At 32.4% G+C, this 17,286-nt stretch overlaps 1 protein-coding gene across 6 annotated transcripts in view; it reads right to left on the bottom strand.

Moving 5' to 3' along the window:
* Positions 1-8,540: 8,540 nt before the first annotated feature.
* Positions 8,541-17,286, bottom strand: part of LOC118205143 (5'-AMP-activated protein kinase subunit gamma-1-like) — a 552,717-nt gene continuing 543,971 nt past the window's right edge. For all 6 annotated transcript variants that reach the window (XM_085824013.1, XM_085824011.1, XM_085824014.1 and 3 more), the window contains one exon: positions 8,541-15,390. In XM_085824013.1, coding sequence (XP_085680139.1) covers positions 15,188-15,390 — 203 coding nt within the window. In that variant the 3' untranslated portion in view covers positions 8,541-15,187. The remainder of the gene's footprint in view (positions 15,391-17,286) is intronic.

The raw sequence follows: 17,286 nt of genomic DNA on the forward strand, positions 1-17,286 counted from the left end.
AAAATAAATATATCACCTGTAAAATCACTACACACATCTTCAAGAATCATATGCAAATTTCAGAAAGTAACCAGATGACACCGATGGTACGTCACAATGACGAGAGTGTAAGAGAGTGATATATAAGGAATACAGGCAAAGAAGTAAAATTGTTCGCACGCGCTTTATAAGCATTTCAGTGCAATAACCGAACAGTTATGACACAAAGGACGCATTTCGATAATTTTTTACTTGGTAGAATTATCGGCCGTCTGGAATGTGGGCGTACCCAACTGGAAGCATCAGACGAACTTGGAATTGCCCAGAGTGTCATCTCCAGGCTTTGGCAACGATTCCAAGATGATGGTAATGTGAGTAGACGTTACAGAACAGGTTGCCACAGAGTTACAACGCCGAATGAGGACCTGTATTTGGCAGTTACTGCCAAAAAAAATAGGCGGAGCACAGCCTCAGACCTGTCTCGTCAGCTCTCTTCAGCCACTGGTACGACAATTTCAAGGCAGACCGTTTACAGACGCTTACGGCAGATTGGTCTATATGCTCGTAAACCTGTCAGATTCGTTCCACTTACTGCAAATCACTGTCGCCTGCGGTTAGCCTGGAGTAGAGAGCATGCATTGTGGACACCGCAACGGTGGGCTTGTGTGATGTTTTCCGACGAGTCCAGGTTTAGCTTGCAGTCTGATTCTCGCCGGACTTTCATATGGAGATCTCCAGATACCTGTTACCACCAAGAAAACATCATTGAACGACACCGTTACGGTGGTGCAGGAGTGCTCGTTTGGGGTGGAATTATTCTGGGTTCCAAAACTGACCTGAACGTTCAAATTGGAACCATGACAAGCCAAATCTATCGGGACGTCATTCTGGAACAACATGTACGTTTGTTTCGGAACGCCATGGGCGTACAATTTGTGTTTATGGATCACAACGCCCGTCCTCACCGAGCAAACATCGTAAGCGAATGCCTTCAATCGGAGGATATCACCCGTATGGACTGGCCAGCTTTCTCACCGGACTTGAATCCAGTAGTGCACGTGTGGAACATGCTTGGCCGACGAGTTGCAGCCTGTCAACCTCCTCCTACATGTCTACAGGAACTTCGGAAAGCATTGCTTTTTGAGTGGTGTAATATCCCCCAAGATCAGATCGATAATTTGATACTCAGCATGCCTAGGCGTTGTACGGACTGTATTGCGTCGTTTGGGAGACATACAATGTATTAACAATTATACCAACCATGTAATATTGGTTTTTTGTAAATAGGTTTTTTTTTGTAATTTGCTCCAGGAAGAAAAAATCGCTATTTTTTTTAATAATATCAAACATATAGTATCTTTTTTTGCTCTTTACCTTTTGTTTAATAAATAAGCTTTACAAATAAGTCAAATTTGTTTTGCTTCTAACTCTTCCTTTGCCTGATTTTGCATTATCCTTAATTTATGGACATGAGTGTAGAATAAGGAGATTAGCATACAGCTAAGAAATAGGAATTTCTTTTCAAACAATTCCTTTTATATCCTAAAATAAAATCTGGAAGATTTCTTTGAAAAATGAGGGTCTTTAAAAACTAAACATGGCTAAAATATATGAACTGGTTAGTGTTGCGCTGCCATCTAGTATAAAAAAAGAAGGTTCAGAGTAACCTATAAACGCTTTTTCATTCAATTTTTCTGTGCGTACAGAAGGAAAGTTTTAGGTACCGCAGTGGGTTAAAGTCAGATCCATGTGTTTATAAAGATAAGATAAACTATCTTATCATAGCAGTATATGGATGGCTTGATGGTGATTGGAAATTCAAATTCTGAGATAAACAACATCATCTCTCAACTATCTAAATCGTTTACATTACGAGAAGTCACTAAAACACAAAAATCTTTAGGAATAGACATCCGGCAGGAATCTGGAAAACTTATACTTAGCCAAGAAAAGTATATAACTAAAATCTTAAAAAAACTTTGGAATGAATGAATGTAAAGCTGCCAAGACTGCAGGAATATTGGGTGAAAATCTTGATGACATAGCATCTTCGCCACCTGTATCGAAGACAAAATGTCAAGAAGCGTTAGGTTCATTGATGCACTTAGCAACAGGCATAAGATCAGATCTAGCTTTTGCCGTAAGTAATTTGTCAAGATATAATCATGATTCCAGAGAGAAACACTGGAAAGCTGAAACCTGGCTTTTAAATTTCGAGAATCCTGAAGGTCAAATTACCGGGTGGATACAGAGACTCCAGGAATATGACACAACTATCACGATTTCACACGGAAACGCCGACACCCTGTCTAGAAGGCCTTGACAGAAAGCTGCCGATATTGTTCGAGGGTCGAGCAGACTTATCCGATCGCACGACAAATTACAGCATCAGCATCAACTAATCGAGACTAATGGAATGACAAAAAAGTAGGAAAAACCAGTTGGCAGACAGCAACATTAAACCAATACTTGAATTGATGGAGTCTTCAAACAGGAAACCTACCTGGCAGAACATTTCAATCTACAGTCAAACGACAAAACAATTTTGGGCTTTCTGGGACTCACTCACCATTCAAAACGGCGTTTTATACGGGAAATTCGAATCAGATGATGGAAAGGCGTTCCGATGGCAGCTGATACTTCTAAGATCCCTGATTTCGAACGTCCTTAAAGAACTGCATAGCAGACCTACAGGAGGCCACTTCGGAATGATGAAGACTTTGTAGAGAGTTCGAGAGCGCTTCTATTGGAGTAACGTAAAGGATGACGTGCAAAATTGGTGCCGGTCTTGCAATGCCTGTGCAAGTCGGAAAGGATAGAAGAAACACAGCGGAGGCAAGCTGCAACATTATAATATAGGAGCACCTTTTGAACGTATCGCCTTTGACATCTTGGGACCTCTGCCACGAACTGCTGATGGTAACAAATACATCCTCGTTGTCATTGATTACTTCACCAAGTGGCCTGAAGCATATCCTATTCCTGATCAAGATGCTGTCATAGTAGCAGAGGTAATTATAGAGTATTCGATTTCCAGGTTCGGAGTGCCTCTTTATTTACATTCCGATCAGGGAAGGAATTTTACATCGGCTGTAATTAAAGAACTCTGCAAGCTACTCGGCATTGACAAAACTCAAATTACACCTTTACATCCTCAGTCGCACGGCGTGGTAGAGAAGTTTAATCGAACCATCCTTAATAATCTCTCGTTTGTAATTTCCAGAAACCAACACGACTAGGACAAGAAGCTACTACTGTTTCTACTGGCTTACCACAGTGCTACCCGCGAGACTACCAGCTATTCCCCATCTCAGATGCTCCTTGGTCGTGATCTTCATCTGCTTTGCGATCTTCTGCTTGGGTGCCCTCCGGATACGCCATCATCGCCTGAGGAGTATATCCAAGATTTCCAGGCATGGTTTGAAATGATGCACAAATTCGCACGATACCGAGTCAACTTGGCGATGGAGATGAAGATCCGATAATACACGGGTGGTACTGGACATCGATTCAACGAAAGAGACAAGGTGTGGTTGTGGAATCCGACTCGACGAAAGGACTCTATCCTAAACTACAGTCACCTTGGGATGGTACGAATACAGTCCTTAACAGGCTGAGCGACGTGGTAGTTCGAATTCTTAAGTCATCGATTTCTAAGCCCAAAGTTGATCATTACGACAGGCTAGCTCCTTACTATGGTCATAGTACGTAATGTATACGATGTAAATAGTATAAGACCATGGTCCTTTTTGTTTCTAAATTTGTATTGGATTTGATTTGTATTTAGTATTTGATTTGTTGTTCCTTCACCGATGTTATAGGATAGTTGCACTGCTTATTTCAGCGATCCAATTCGTCCCAGAGGCTCTCAATAGGGTTTAGGTCCGGAGATTCGGTTAAATCCATTCTTACCACACAAATCCATGGTGAACTTCGCAACATGACAGTGAGTGTTGTCCTGAAAGTAACATGGGTCCAACCAATAAAACTGCCACAATGTAGGAAACACACTCTCATCCAAAATATTGCAGTAGGCATTGGCATTCAGCTTACCATGAAGGGAATTATTATAAATCGAAGTGAAAAAGACGTCAACAAAAGATACGAAAAGAGGAATATGATCGGAAAAAAAAAAAATCCAAAACAAAACCTTCAATTGCACGGGCGGCTAAAACTCACCGGGAACTGAAGAAATTCAACCAATCAGAATAAGCCACCGCTGGGGACTGTTTTTGGCGACCAATTTTTATGCCAGCAATGGAAGGTTTTGTTTTGGATTTATTTTCCGCTCATACTCCTCTTTTCGTTTCTTTCGATGACGTCTTTTTCGCTTCAATTTTCTAACTTTTATTTCTATAAAAGACAACGGAGTGAATATGGAAAATTAGGTGGATTTTCACGTGAAATGTGTAATAAAATTTCTAGCCTGTTCCAGCAAAAAAAAAAAAAAAAAAAAAAAAAAAAGGCGTACGGTGTTGTATCGTAAAAATTATATGCTAAATTGGACATTTCACTTCATTTTGTAGCACTGAAAATTACAAAGAGCATTTATTTTTTGATTACCAAGTAAAGAATGCACATGAAAATGTCTTTCTCAAGTTTTCCTGTGCAGAAAATATGTTACTTTTTTCTTTCTTCTTCTTTTTTTTCTCCCCAGAAGGCTCCTAAATGCTAACAAATTATAATTTTTCTAAGATGTATTGCATTTTTGTGTGATGTTTGTTTTTTAAGAAATGTAACACATTGAATAAATTGATAGTAAAAATCTCAAATATGCTGTATTTTTGAAAAGGTTAATATGCAATTTTTTAAATTGTTTTCTTTATCTAATAAAATCTGGAATTCTCTCCGAATTTCAACACATGAGAAATGTACATAATATGTTAAGAAATTCTTCCAATTTTTATATTTGAATCTCAGTTCAATTAACGTACTTGAACTATACTTGATTTCCAAAATAATATTTTCTCACAGAAGACTAAATGCAGTACTTTTACTAACATAACATGTGTGACGGATTAATGCATGCAACAAATATATTTTTAGAATAAATGTCAGTAGCATAACTTGACGAATGTAAAATGTGAAGATCTTCATAATGTATTATATATTAGATATAATACAGTTCATAATCATCCGAAAAAGAACCCATGAGTGTTAAGACTGCTGAACATTGATAGCTAGGTTTTTATCCTAACAAATGTGATTTTGGACACAGCTCAGCTTATCTGGTCTAATGATCTCCATAAAATGATAAATGAAAAATAAAGTATTTGTACTCAATATTATATCTGATCTGCAAACAAGATTACTGTGGCTGTGGAAACCAACATGCCAGTGAAATTGTTATGTGTCTTGTAGATACTACACAATCACATCAGCTATAAGTACTCTATCAAGCAGTATGGGGATAGGTACCATATAGGCACACATAAAACATTTGTAATTATGTATTTTAAAGTTATAGGCTTTCAATACGATTAGAATTTATATTTCTGTAATACACGAATCTTCTGTGAAACATGCTTATTTTGCTTAAATCTACTTCCAAAGTACTTTAATACAACCCATTGTTTAGAAAATATTAATGTTTCTGACATTCAAGAGCAGATAAAAGTATGTCATACTTAACTGACAAAAACATGTAAAATTAAAATAAGGCAAAAATAGCTGCTTAACATAAAATCTTGTGTCAGTTTTAAGAATTAAAGAATTAACTAATATAGGTCCCTCTTCTTCAAAAAAAACGTTTTTATTCCTGGTTTTATCATATATCAGATAACCCTCGAAATTAATCAGAATTATTCAAATTCTGCATCAGTCTACCTTTTTTTTTTTTTTTTTTTTTTTTTTTTTAAATCTTTAAATTTATGACCTGTCAAAATTTTGAATTTTGTGACTATATGTTTTTGAGAACCTGGGATCACATGTTTCATGCTAATTTCTAAATTATTTTTTCTTTTGGGAGTTACAGTGTTATTTTATGAGTTATCCCATATCATCATTTTAACATACAGATTCTCTGAATAATCATCATATTTTCTACATTTCAGTAGGAGCTTTTGTTATTTGCCTATGGAAAAATACATAAAAGAGAGATTTCTAAAAGTTTTAAAAGTACTTTACATAAAAAAAGACATTCTTAAAATATTTTTCTTTATTGAATTTTACAATGTATACAGTACATGAAATAATAAGAACCTAGATACCACCAAGCATTTTCAGATACACCCAGAAATTTCACAATACAGTAACTTTTATCCTTTTTAAAAGTGTATCAAACATTTATTCCGTATCGAGATGCAAATTGAGTAGAATATTAAGTTGTATTTGTTTTCGAAATTGAGATTTACATACTTCACTTATCGCCTCTACAGTAAATTAAATATTAAATCATATCTGCATACCACAAAATCATGGAGGTAGGAAGTTAGATGGAGTGGCCCTCAACCGGTTTCCCCATACCCTGCTTTGAAACACTGGCGATCCCTTCTTTAGTGACCCAAACATTGGGTAATTTACCATTTAGTTCAATGGGTTTTGACACGATCGGATGTAAATATTCTGTAATTACGTCGTAAATATGCATATAAATGCACATATTTTCTTTTTCTACAATACTTCAGAGGCCTAAGTATATGAAAAGAATACATTTTTAAACAACATTTCATTCTGAACGGAATTAAATGCTATCATTTTCACAGAACAGTTTGCTCAGAATGGTTTAATTTGAAATATTTTCACAAGTTTCCGTTAATTACATTGGAAAAAAAAATTAAGGCAATTCGATTTGATTCGGTTAAGGATTACAAAAATTAAGATCAAAGTTTATTGTATTATTAAAATTATGCATTATTTCTTTTCTATTTATAGAGCTTCTTCTTAAAATACTTTCTCAAATATGACATGATTTTTTAGCTTCTGAGGCATCTTTTAAATCGAAAGCTATAAGTCAATTTCTAATTAATGCTCTATTCGGTCCATTTCAAAACAGAGCACCTTTTAATTTAATAGCGAAACAATTTAAATAGTACTTAACTTCCTCTGAATATTTCTGAAAGGGAATAAAATAAGGATTATTTTTTAAATATTATTTAAAACTGACTTATTTAAGGGGAATAATTCTTCTAATTATACTTATTAGATTTTTTTACCCTTAATTTCAATAATACATATTTCAAAACTCTTCTTTATTACTTTCTTAAGTATGCATCTCATAGAAATTGCTTTACAATACCTTTTAACAGATTGCTTTCCAGTACGAACAATTCTTGCTTAAATAGTTTTATAATGTATTTGTCAACAGGATGTCAATTTATGTTTACAATTCAATGCTAAGGTTATTATATATTTAGATAATACAAATCATTATGAACTTAGATGCAAATTTCTTCACAGTAACTTTCACAGTTATTTATGAATGAATAAATCCTTCATTTCAAATACATTTATAAATAATTAAATATTTACGTATTTTGTCAAAGGCAGATACACGCCTTTTGGAAGCACACACATGAATACAAATACATATTTTTCATTTCCGGCATGCGGAAATCTTTAATTTCTGAGCATTTACTATATTTTTCGAGTAAAGTAATTTACACTAATTTTCAAAAGTACATGTTACAATAATACTAGGATGTGAAAAAACTTTATTTTATTTAAAACATTTTGGCGTTTGGAACATAAAATAAAAGAAGCGAATACTGTATTATGGGTACCGAAAAATGTATACAATTTTAAAGGTAAGGTGAAGTATTTTTCATTCTTTAAGCATAACTTTTTTGCTAAAATCTATATTTTTGTAGTTCAACAGCTTTGAATTTTATAAAACAAATTCATAACCAAAATCGCTGTTGTTAGTTATCGAGAAATAACCAAGATGTGATTTTTGCGTAAATGTGGCTAAACTATACAAATTGCTCTTATCCATCATACTAGGAATGTTTCTTTTATGCGGAAGTGTCCCGTTTTTCGATTTGTATAGAACTGTCGTGTGTCAAAATACTATCAGAGCGCTGTCAACCGAGCTTCTGAATGTAAACAAAAAAAAAAAAAAAAAAAAAAAAACACCCCATCTGGTGACGAAGCTTCGAAGCAGTGTTTCACTTCTAGTACCGGTTTGGCCACTCCCTCCTTTCTTACCTCCATGCACAAAATAACTAAAACAAATGAACTACTTCTACCCAAGAAGTATGGACAAGTTACCATAACATTAACAACTGCGTTTGGAGATCGCAAAATGATGCCAAATGTTTCTGGTGCAACAGTTAAATTTCTCCCATTCCTGGCTGGTTTTAGCCGCCTGTGTATAAACATTGCTTACAACATTAATTCGGAAATCTTAAAAGTAAATACATGTCGATATCTGTGAATATGTATGATTGAATGATTTTATTTATTTTTATTTTTTAAAGGGAAAATAGGAAAATGAGTAAAAAATTCAATCTGTGCTTAAGATCATAACAGTTCTAAACAGTTAGAAAATATACATGTATTTTGCTAAAAGGGATTTCTAGCAGGGTATATGTAGAATAAAAAAGACCATTCACTAACAGAGATCAAGAAAAAACACATTTATTAATCATTGAACACTCATAGGATTACTGAAAACTAAACACAGTAATTATCCAATACAAATCTCAACATTTAAAATATTATGAAGAAGGCAAATCAATATTTCATCATTGTACAAATGTATCTACAGTAACAACCTCTCTTGGCTAAAAAACGCTCTCAAAAATAAATTGCATTTTCAAAATATTTACAGAATAAGCAATGCTGAAAACACTAACTGTACAAAAGTTCAGATTTTTTACATATATTCCTAAATGAATTGCACAGTTATATATTACATGTGTCATTTACACAGCCCATCATATTCTTCTTGCCTTTCCTTCGCAATACCGACAACAAGCACACCAAAAGATTATTTACATAAATTTAACAATTTTCTTCAACAGCTATGGTACGGTTGGTACAGTAAATGGTACGGTTCATTGCATAGCAAATAAGATAAATAGGCTATGTATTAGTCTCTCTGTACAGCCTAATATCCACTATAAAAGTCTACACTTTTTTTCACTAGAGATATATGTATAATATATATGATACATCACCTCCGGAAACTTGCTTAAAATTTTCTTAGTTAAAAAAGTGTGATTACTGATGAAAATAATAGGCAAGTTTACATAAATACTTATAAACTAAGGTTGGTACAAGAAATATGTTACATTTATTTGGTAATAACTAATCCAATATCTTTAAACTAGCATTCATTCATTTATACAAGACATTACACAGTATAACAAAATATCTAAATGTTATACATCGTCATTAAACATCAAAACGAGAAAATAAAAGCTCCAATATAAAAAAGATGCAGCAGAGATTAAAATTCTAGTTTCATAGCAAAACAAGGTATATTTTTACTATGCTTTTTAACATCACCCAATGACAATTTGTAAATATCTCTACGATCTAACTGATAAATTATATTTCAACATCCAGAAATTTTAAAACATACTTGTACTAAATCAAAATCTGTGTCATTTGATACAAGCTTGACTGGTCCTAGATTTAAAGTATTTAGATTAGAATATAATAAAGCTGTTTAAAAAGTTTTAAAATAAGTTGAGCACAATTGTGGAAAATGAAATATGCAATTCTTAAGATTAAGTTCAAGATAAAAATGTAGTAATTACAAGTGAACCTTATAAAGGAAAAAAAACAAACATACAATACTTTGAATGGTTACCAAATGCAAACATAAAACTTTCAATATGAAAGAAAATAAGAAATTGTTAAACATGTAAAAGGTTAACTTTTCAAAAATAAATTCAATAGGATAACTCATTAGTTAACCACACCGCTATTGAACAGACATACATGAATATACATATTGTCCTAAATTAATGAGTTCACATTTTATTTCTATTTAAGAATTAATTTTAAATATTAGCAAACAAGTCTATTAATATGTTTAGAGGTAATAACTAATAGTATTAAATAAAGTAGATTTAAGCTTTCATATTTTACAGTTACTATTATAAGCATATATTTCAGTGATTAAAACATCAAAAGAGAAAAAAAAAAAAACAGTTTTATACTGTGCCCATTATACCTAGACCAAACCATACTTTCAAAATATATACTGAGTTATAAAGTACTCCTTATTCTAATCAGGCACTATTGTGGCAATTATTTAAAAAATGTATTCCTTAAGTTTAACATAAAAAGATGTACTGTGAGTATAACATTCAGAAAAAACAATAAAAAATCCACTTCAGAATAAGGTACTTCATCTCTGCTAGTAACTGCACAACAATAGTCACCGTTGTGCTTTCTTAATAAATGCTAAAATATTCAGAGAAGGAAAATATAATAATGAAACCTGATCTCTGCAAACCACAAATATATATTTCAGAGTCACAGAGTTCAGAGTATGAGAGTTGGAAGGAAATCAAACAGCACCAGCATTCAATGATGGTCAATGATTGGTAGGCACTGAAGTTTAAAAAAAAAAAAGAGAAAGCTGATTAAAGATACTTGGTATCTAATTTTTGAATTAAAATTTAAAAAATAAGCTTGTGATAGGTTTTGGACCCTGAGGATTTTGTGTCAAACAGATATAGTTAAAATTTTAAGTACAACATCAAAAACAAATAAAGGAAATTTCATATTATAGTCTTAACATGCGTATGATTGGAATAACTTTAAATCTGCCACAAAGACAGCTTCAGTCTTTTACAAGTAGAAGATCAAAGCTAAGAACTATGACCATGGAAATGAACAACCTTTTAACTGTACTAACAGTAACTAACTGTAGCAGGAGGCTAATTTACTGTGCCAGTTGTTGGTCCTCTTATCCCATTACCCAGTGGTTTGAAATTTGATTCAACAGTAGCTATATATCTTTAACATTTAAAATTGCTATGCAAATAATATAATCACAATCTGCCCTAAAGAATCAAGTAACTTGCAACTGCATCACATATGTACATTTTAGGAAATACATGAAGGTAATTTGACAAGCCTGATTTGATATTCAAATATTGTTTTAGGGGAGGTTAAAATAAATTTCTCACTGTTTTCCAACAAATGGTGTTATCAGAAGTGTGTGCACATAGTTTAAGATGAAGACGCATCTATATGGAAGCTTGAAATTTAATGCATGTCATTTTGCAGAAGTGTAAACACTTTTTTTTTGTTTGTTTGTTAAATATGTCAAATTTCATGCCCCCTCAAAAAAAAAAAAAAAAAAAAAAAAAAAAGGTGCTTGTGGAGAGTTTTATTGCACCACTTTATTAAAAAAAATCTGCAGCTTAAGTACACAGAATTCTTGTTGAGACTTTGAGGCAACCATGCTTTTTTGGAAACAATACGCAGATACTGGTTTAGATGGTTAAAAAAATAATCATTTTGAAGCTGAAGATAGAGAGAGGGAAAAAAAAAAAAAAAAAGTTTGTAGATGAAGAACTGGAGGCATTATTTCATTAAGACTCATATCAGATCCTAGCTGAACTTGCAGAATCATTAGAAACTGATCACACAACAGTTTGGAAATGCTTGAAAGCATTAGGAATGTCATTGGGTGCTATACCAGTTAAACAGCATCTTTTCACATGTGAACAGCTGCTTCAACAGCAGAAAAGGAAAGGTTTTTTTTTTTTTTTTTTTTTTTCTTTTTTTTTCCTTCAGATCATGATTGGTGATGACAAATGGATATGTACTATGATAACCCTAAACATAGAAAATCATGTAGTAAGCCCAGTCATGCATCAACATCATCGGCAGAATCGAATATCCATAGTTCCTAGCTTCTGCTCTGCATATGACGATTAGCTGGGTGCAGTTCATTATGAGCTGCTTAAACCAAACGAACTATCATCGGAGATTGCTATTGATTACAAATGATGCGTTTGAGCTGAGCACCGAAGGAAAAATGGTCACTGTATGAGAAGAGGTACAAAATAGTGATTTTACAGTATGACAATGCTCAGCCGCATGTTGCAAAACGAGTGAAAACCTACTCGGAAACATTTAAATATTAAGTTTACCATATTCACTACACACTGCCCTTTCTGATTATCCCTTATTCCAATCGATGGCACATGGTCTGGTTCACCAGCATTTCCTTTTTACGAAGATGCCAAAAACTGTATTCCTGAAGGATCCTAAAGATTCTTTGATAGCCTCAAAAGACGTGTTGTTTTTCCAATGTGGAATTTAAATGCTGCCACAAAGATGGAAAAAAGTAATGGCTATGGATTGATAATACTTCCAGCGACATGTTTTTTGCTGATTTTTTTTGTTGAAATAAAGCACTAATTTTCATGAAAAAACAGCGAGAATTTATTCAACACGCCAATAGCAGCTGGCTTTAACTTACTGAATCAAGCATACATACATGTAAATCTTCTTCATAAATGATTTTTCCTATTCACCAACTGTGCATACTTTATGCACAGTTTTTAAATATCACAGAAGCAAGAAACAAGTTTAAGGATTCCAGTACATATGGTTTCTTAATGCCATTTGATATCAAAATATGTTTTTTATTGAGGTTTAAAATTAATAAAAAGCTCATCAAAAAGAAAGATAATCAAATTCAAGATTTAATAAAAATTTACTCAAATGGCAAACAAATCACAAAGTTATGAAAAATTCCTTAACATTAAAATGAAAAATAAGTTAAAAATAATTTGAGAGTAAAATTATCTATAAAAATTGTAAGTTTTAATATAATAAAAATCTCATTTTAAGACATTTCACAAATTGATTAGAAAAATAGTGACATTGTCACCAATGACCCTTTTCACAGATGTATGTTCCACATTATAATACTCACAGAAAAATTTATTATAAAGAAGCTAAATTTCCAATATCACAATTAGATTCTCCATGAATTTGTTATCTGAATATCTGAAAGTGTAGCATTCTAAAACAGCCAAGATAGTTTTATTCAATACTTCAGCAAAAACAGGTATGTATCTACAATATATCTAATGACAGTTCACTGTGAGAATGATCATGATCTTGGCAGGAAACATTCATATGAATAATATTTAAATTCTCCATAGATCTATTTTTAATCAATAGAAAATAAAGTCTATTATGATTACAGCTGACTTGCACTGGTTCAGTGTCATTCTTTACTAAATATATTTAGTTCAGTAAGCATTCTCCAGTATTTCAAAGGTTTATCTGAATAATTTAGCAATACAAAGGTGCAAATATTAGATTATTCAGAAACTATATCATCAAAAACTTCACAGTTGAAAACACTGAAAAGAATGTTTACAAAAGATACATCAATAAGAATATGGTATTAAAACGAAATAGAAACTACGTTTAAAATGTTATCACTGTCACTAATTTTTGTGCTTAATATACTTTGACAATTCACCATGGCTAAATACCTGCTTTAAGAATGTTAATTTGGGGCAAAAAATTATCTTCTCAGCACATCTCTACTTGAATAGATATGTTAACAAACAAAATTGTCTTTTTTAGTATGAAAACAATGCACAAGAGATCCGCCAGATGCCCTAGCATTCGGGAAAGGTCACCTAGTTTTTTTTTTTTTTTTTTCCCCTCCTCAGAACAAGAAAGGAGATGTAGTTACAGTGACTGATGAGTGATACTGAATGAAGATGAATTTTTTGTGGCCAAATTTGGAGGACATGTGGTTCCAATATTATGGTGCCCCGTGTCACACTGCTAATTCAGCTCTCAATGTATTGCCAAAACAGTTTAGTCAAAGGATAATTTCAAAAATGCCATTATTACTTGGTCTTCCAGAAGTTGTGATTTAATGCCTTTAGATTACTTTTTGTACATTTATTTCGAATCTACCGTCTATGCAAAAAAACTCACAAACCCTTGAAACATTAAGAACAAGCACTGAACGTTGTATTCGTGACATTAGACTGGAGTTATTGCATTTAGTCATCAAAAACTGGGTTCGTTAAATTCACTCATGTGCACCAAGTTGAGCAGGATACTTCAATAATGTTTTATTCAGAACATAATGCATTTCAAACCAATACAAAAAGTTTGGTTGTACTTGAAATAGCTTTTATTTTATTTAATTTAAATATCATATTCTTTTTGAAAGACCCTTTACTTGAGAATAATTTCTTTCCATTTTTAGATGGCGATGTAAGTACATTACAATTTTAAATTACAAATAAGAAAAGGAAAAGAACTTGAATATAGTTAATTTGAAAAATAATATATTTGGCATTTAAAAGAAACTTACACAATTTTTAATAAGCAGTGCATATCATGATTTAAAACAAATAGTCCATAGATATATAGAGACAGAGATAGATTTTCCTCCAGAGGAACATACAAGGTGAGTCAGAAATATGGCTACAATTTTATGTAATAAATGTGATGTATACTGTAGAAGGACATGGTATGCTTCATAATGTATATTTCAAATAACAGTTAATAATCCTGAGCTATTATCATCAGCTAAAATAACACTGAAAAAATGTAGCAATAAATTTCAGTCGCAACCTAAGCATTTGCAATCATGTATTCAATTAAGAGCTCATTGTCCAGAATGATCCATCACTTGTGAGACTGCAGATATGTCATTTTCTTCAGCAGTATTACTACAGACTGCAAGAACCTGCTTGTAATAGTAATCAGCCTTAAAACACTTGAAGTAGTATCATTGCAGCAACTTCAGAAAGGATGGAAATATTCAAAATGCTTGGCATTTTGATGAAGTAAAATAAATCTGGAAGGTATTTGTTTACTGCTCTTCAGTTTGAAAAATGCAAATTTTGAATGCACTGCCTTATTTCTTCCAGCCATAAAATACTGTCATCAAGTGATGCAGTTAAATACACAGCCATATTTCAGACTTACCATATTAACTTAAAAGCAAAAATGAACTTTTTTATGTGCTCACAAAACAAATAATTTCCATTTATGCAGAGGTTTAAAAGCAGTCTTAATATTTTTGGCAATATTTACAGAAAACACTCACTAACCTGACTGTTTTGTTTTTTGATAATAATACAAAACTGGTGGCATAACACAGTTCAAGGGTAGTCTTATAATTTAGGCCATTGAAAACCTACATTTAGCTTAAGTAAACCTCCTGCACAAAGCCAGAAATCTTTTTGTACAATAGACTAGAATATTAAAAAAGTTTCAGGTACATGGTTACATCTTGACAATTTGCAAGATATTATTCATGAGGATCCTCACTGGCTGGTGCATCTGCATCGTCACTTATTTGTAATTTAATTAAATCTTTGGCTAAATCAGATGAATTTTCTTCCTTTTCGGCACCAAAGAAAACACTAGTATCTGAATCTGCACCACCAACAGCACCTTCTGGTGTTTCTTTGATTGTGTCGGACACTGCTAAATCTGTATCTCCTAAGCCAGCTGAAAAAATAAAAAGAACATAAAACAAAAGAGTCAATCAACAAATACTATCCTTTTTAATATCTACTCCCAAGTTTATATTTATTTATACAAGGCTAGATAAACCCAACTGGACATGGCAGAAGAGGAAATGAAAAAAGCTAGTATATTGGATGGCATAACAGCCCATGCTGCCTTGGGAGCAATGCATTTATTTTCATACCTGACAGGACTGGCTCGGAGAATCTATGGCTTCCAAGATCACCTGATCTATCCAGTTGACATTTTTATTTGTGGGACAGCCTGCTTGCACCATCTTGTAGCTTTCACGTAAAATGTCATTAAATATAATGCTAACTATTAAACAATAATCCAGATAATAAATATGAATACTAAAATATAAAAATTTTTGGCTGATCTTTGGAATATGGCAACAGGTAGTTTGGCGACATTTTGGAGGCGATAAAGGTTACTACCTAGGACTTTGGGAATAATGTGAAAAGTACTCAGTTCCGATTACGCATTATTTTGTGTGAGGGAAATGAGAGATCATGAGATATGTCATGTGACATTAATGGACAAATCACTGTTCTTTAATCGGAAAAGGGGGTATATTTGTAAAAATATCTGCTGTACTTTATAGCAGTATTTTCATTCTATGTTCTGTGAAACAGTGTTGTTTGAACAGTTGTTGAACAGAAACAGTGATTTGGATCCCATGACCGTATATAAAGTAAATCCGAAATTTTTATTGCGTTTATGTGTAATTGAAAAGAATTGCTTAATTCCGGATAAGTATGAATGTCCAATATGTGGGAATGAAATGAGATTGTGTGAAAGGAAGGATATTACATATAGTTTGAATGGCGGTGCAAGAAACCTGGTGAAAATGGACATTTTGTGATCCGCCATGCACTCAAGATTCTGTAGAAGATTAGGTAAGTTAGTATTTTTAATTATTTGAGGATATTATTTTTATGCATTGTTCTAAATGTAAGGAGTAAATAAATTAATATGGTATTATTGGAAAATTGTTATTAGCAATGATTTAGTTTAAAGTAATTAAGATTGTAAGCTAATTTTTATTAATTTAATGTATTTGCTTATTTATATTTTAAGTAGTGTTTTTTAATTTAATTATATTTTAATTTAATGATCGTGATTTTGAGAGTTATATGTTTGTAGTATTTTGGAATACGTTTGAGTAGAAGTAAGTGTGCATGGAAAGAATTTAAGTATTTGACACTAAGTATTTGTAATCATTTTTAATGTTTTGTTATAAATTCGTTGGTGACGTTTATAATAGATAATTTAGAGGTAAAAGTTTTTGGATATTTTATATGTGCAAATGTCATCCTTGGAAAGGGTATATACTTTTTCGCGATCAGGTAATTTCATATATGTCCTTTTTACCGAATTTAAAGATTCACAAAATTTTCATGCATTTTCGTGAAATTTTTCTAATTTATGAGAAAAAAGCAGTGTACATGGATACAGTAAAGAGTGTGCGCAATGCCATTTTTGTGCAATTCTGCAATGTTTTTTTAAGTAAAAATAAGTCGACGTGTACATAGTTTAATTATATTTTAATTAAATGATAGTTATTTTGTGAATTATATGTTTGTAGCAATTTGGTATATGTTTGAGTAGAAGTAAACGTGCATGAAAATAATTTAAATATTTGACACTAAGTATTTGTAACCATTTTTAATATTTTGTTATGAATTTGTTGGTGATGTTTATAATAGATAATTTAGAGGTAAAAGTTTTTGGATATTTTATATGTGCAAATGTCATCCTTTGAAAGGGTATATACTTTTTCGCGATCAGGTAATTTCATATATGTCCTTTTTACCGAATTTAAAGATTCACAAAATTTTCATGCATTTTCGTGAAATTTTTCTAATTTATGAGAAA

This window comes from Stegodyphus dumicola, chromosome 9, assembly GCF_044657685.1.
Source record: "Stegodyphus dumicola isolate Sdum_Otavi_A_Nest chromosome 9, ASM4465768v1".
Taxonomy (NCBI): Eukaryota; Metazoa; Arthropoda; class Arachnida; order Araneae; family Eresidae; genus Stegodyphus; species Stegodyphus dumicola.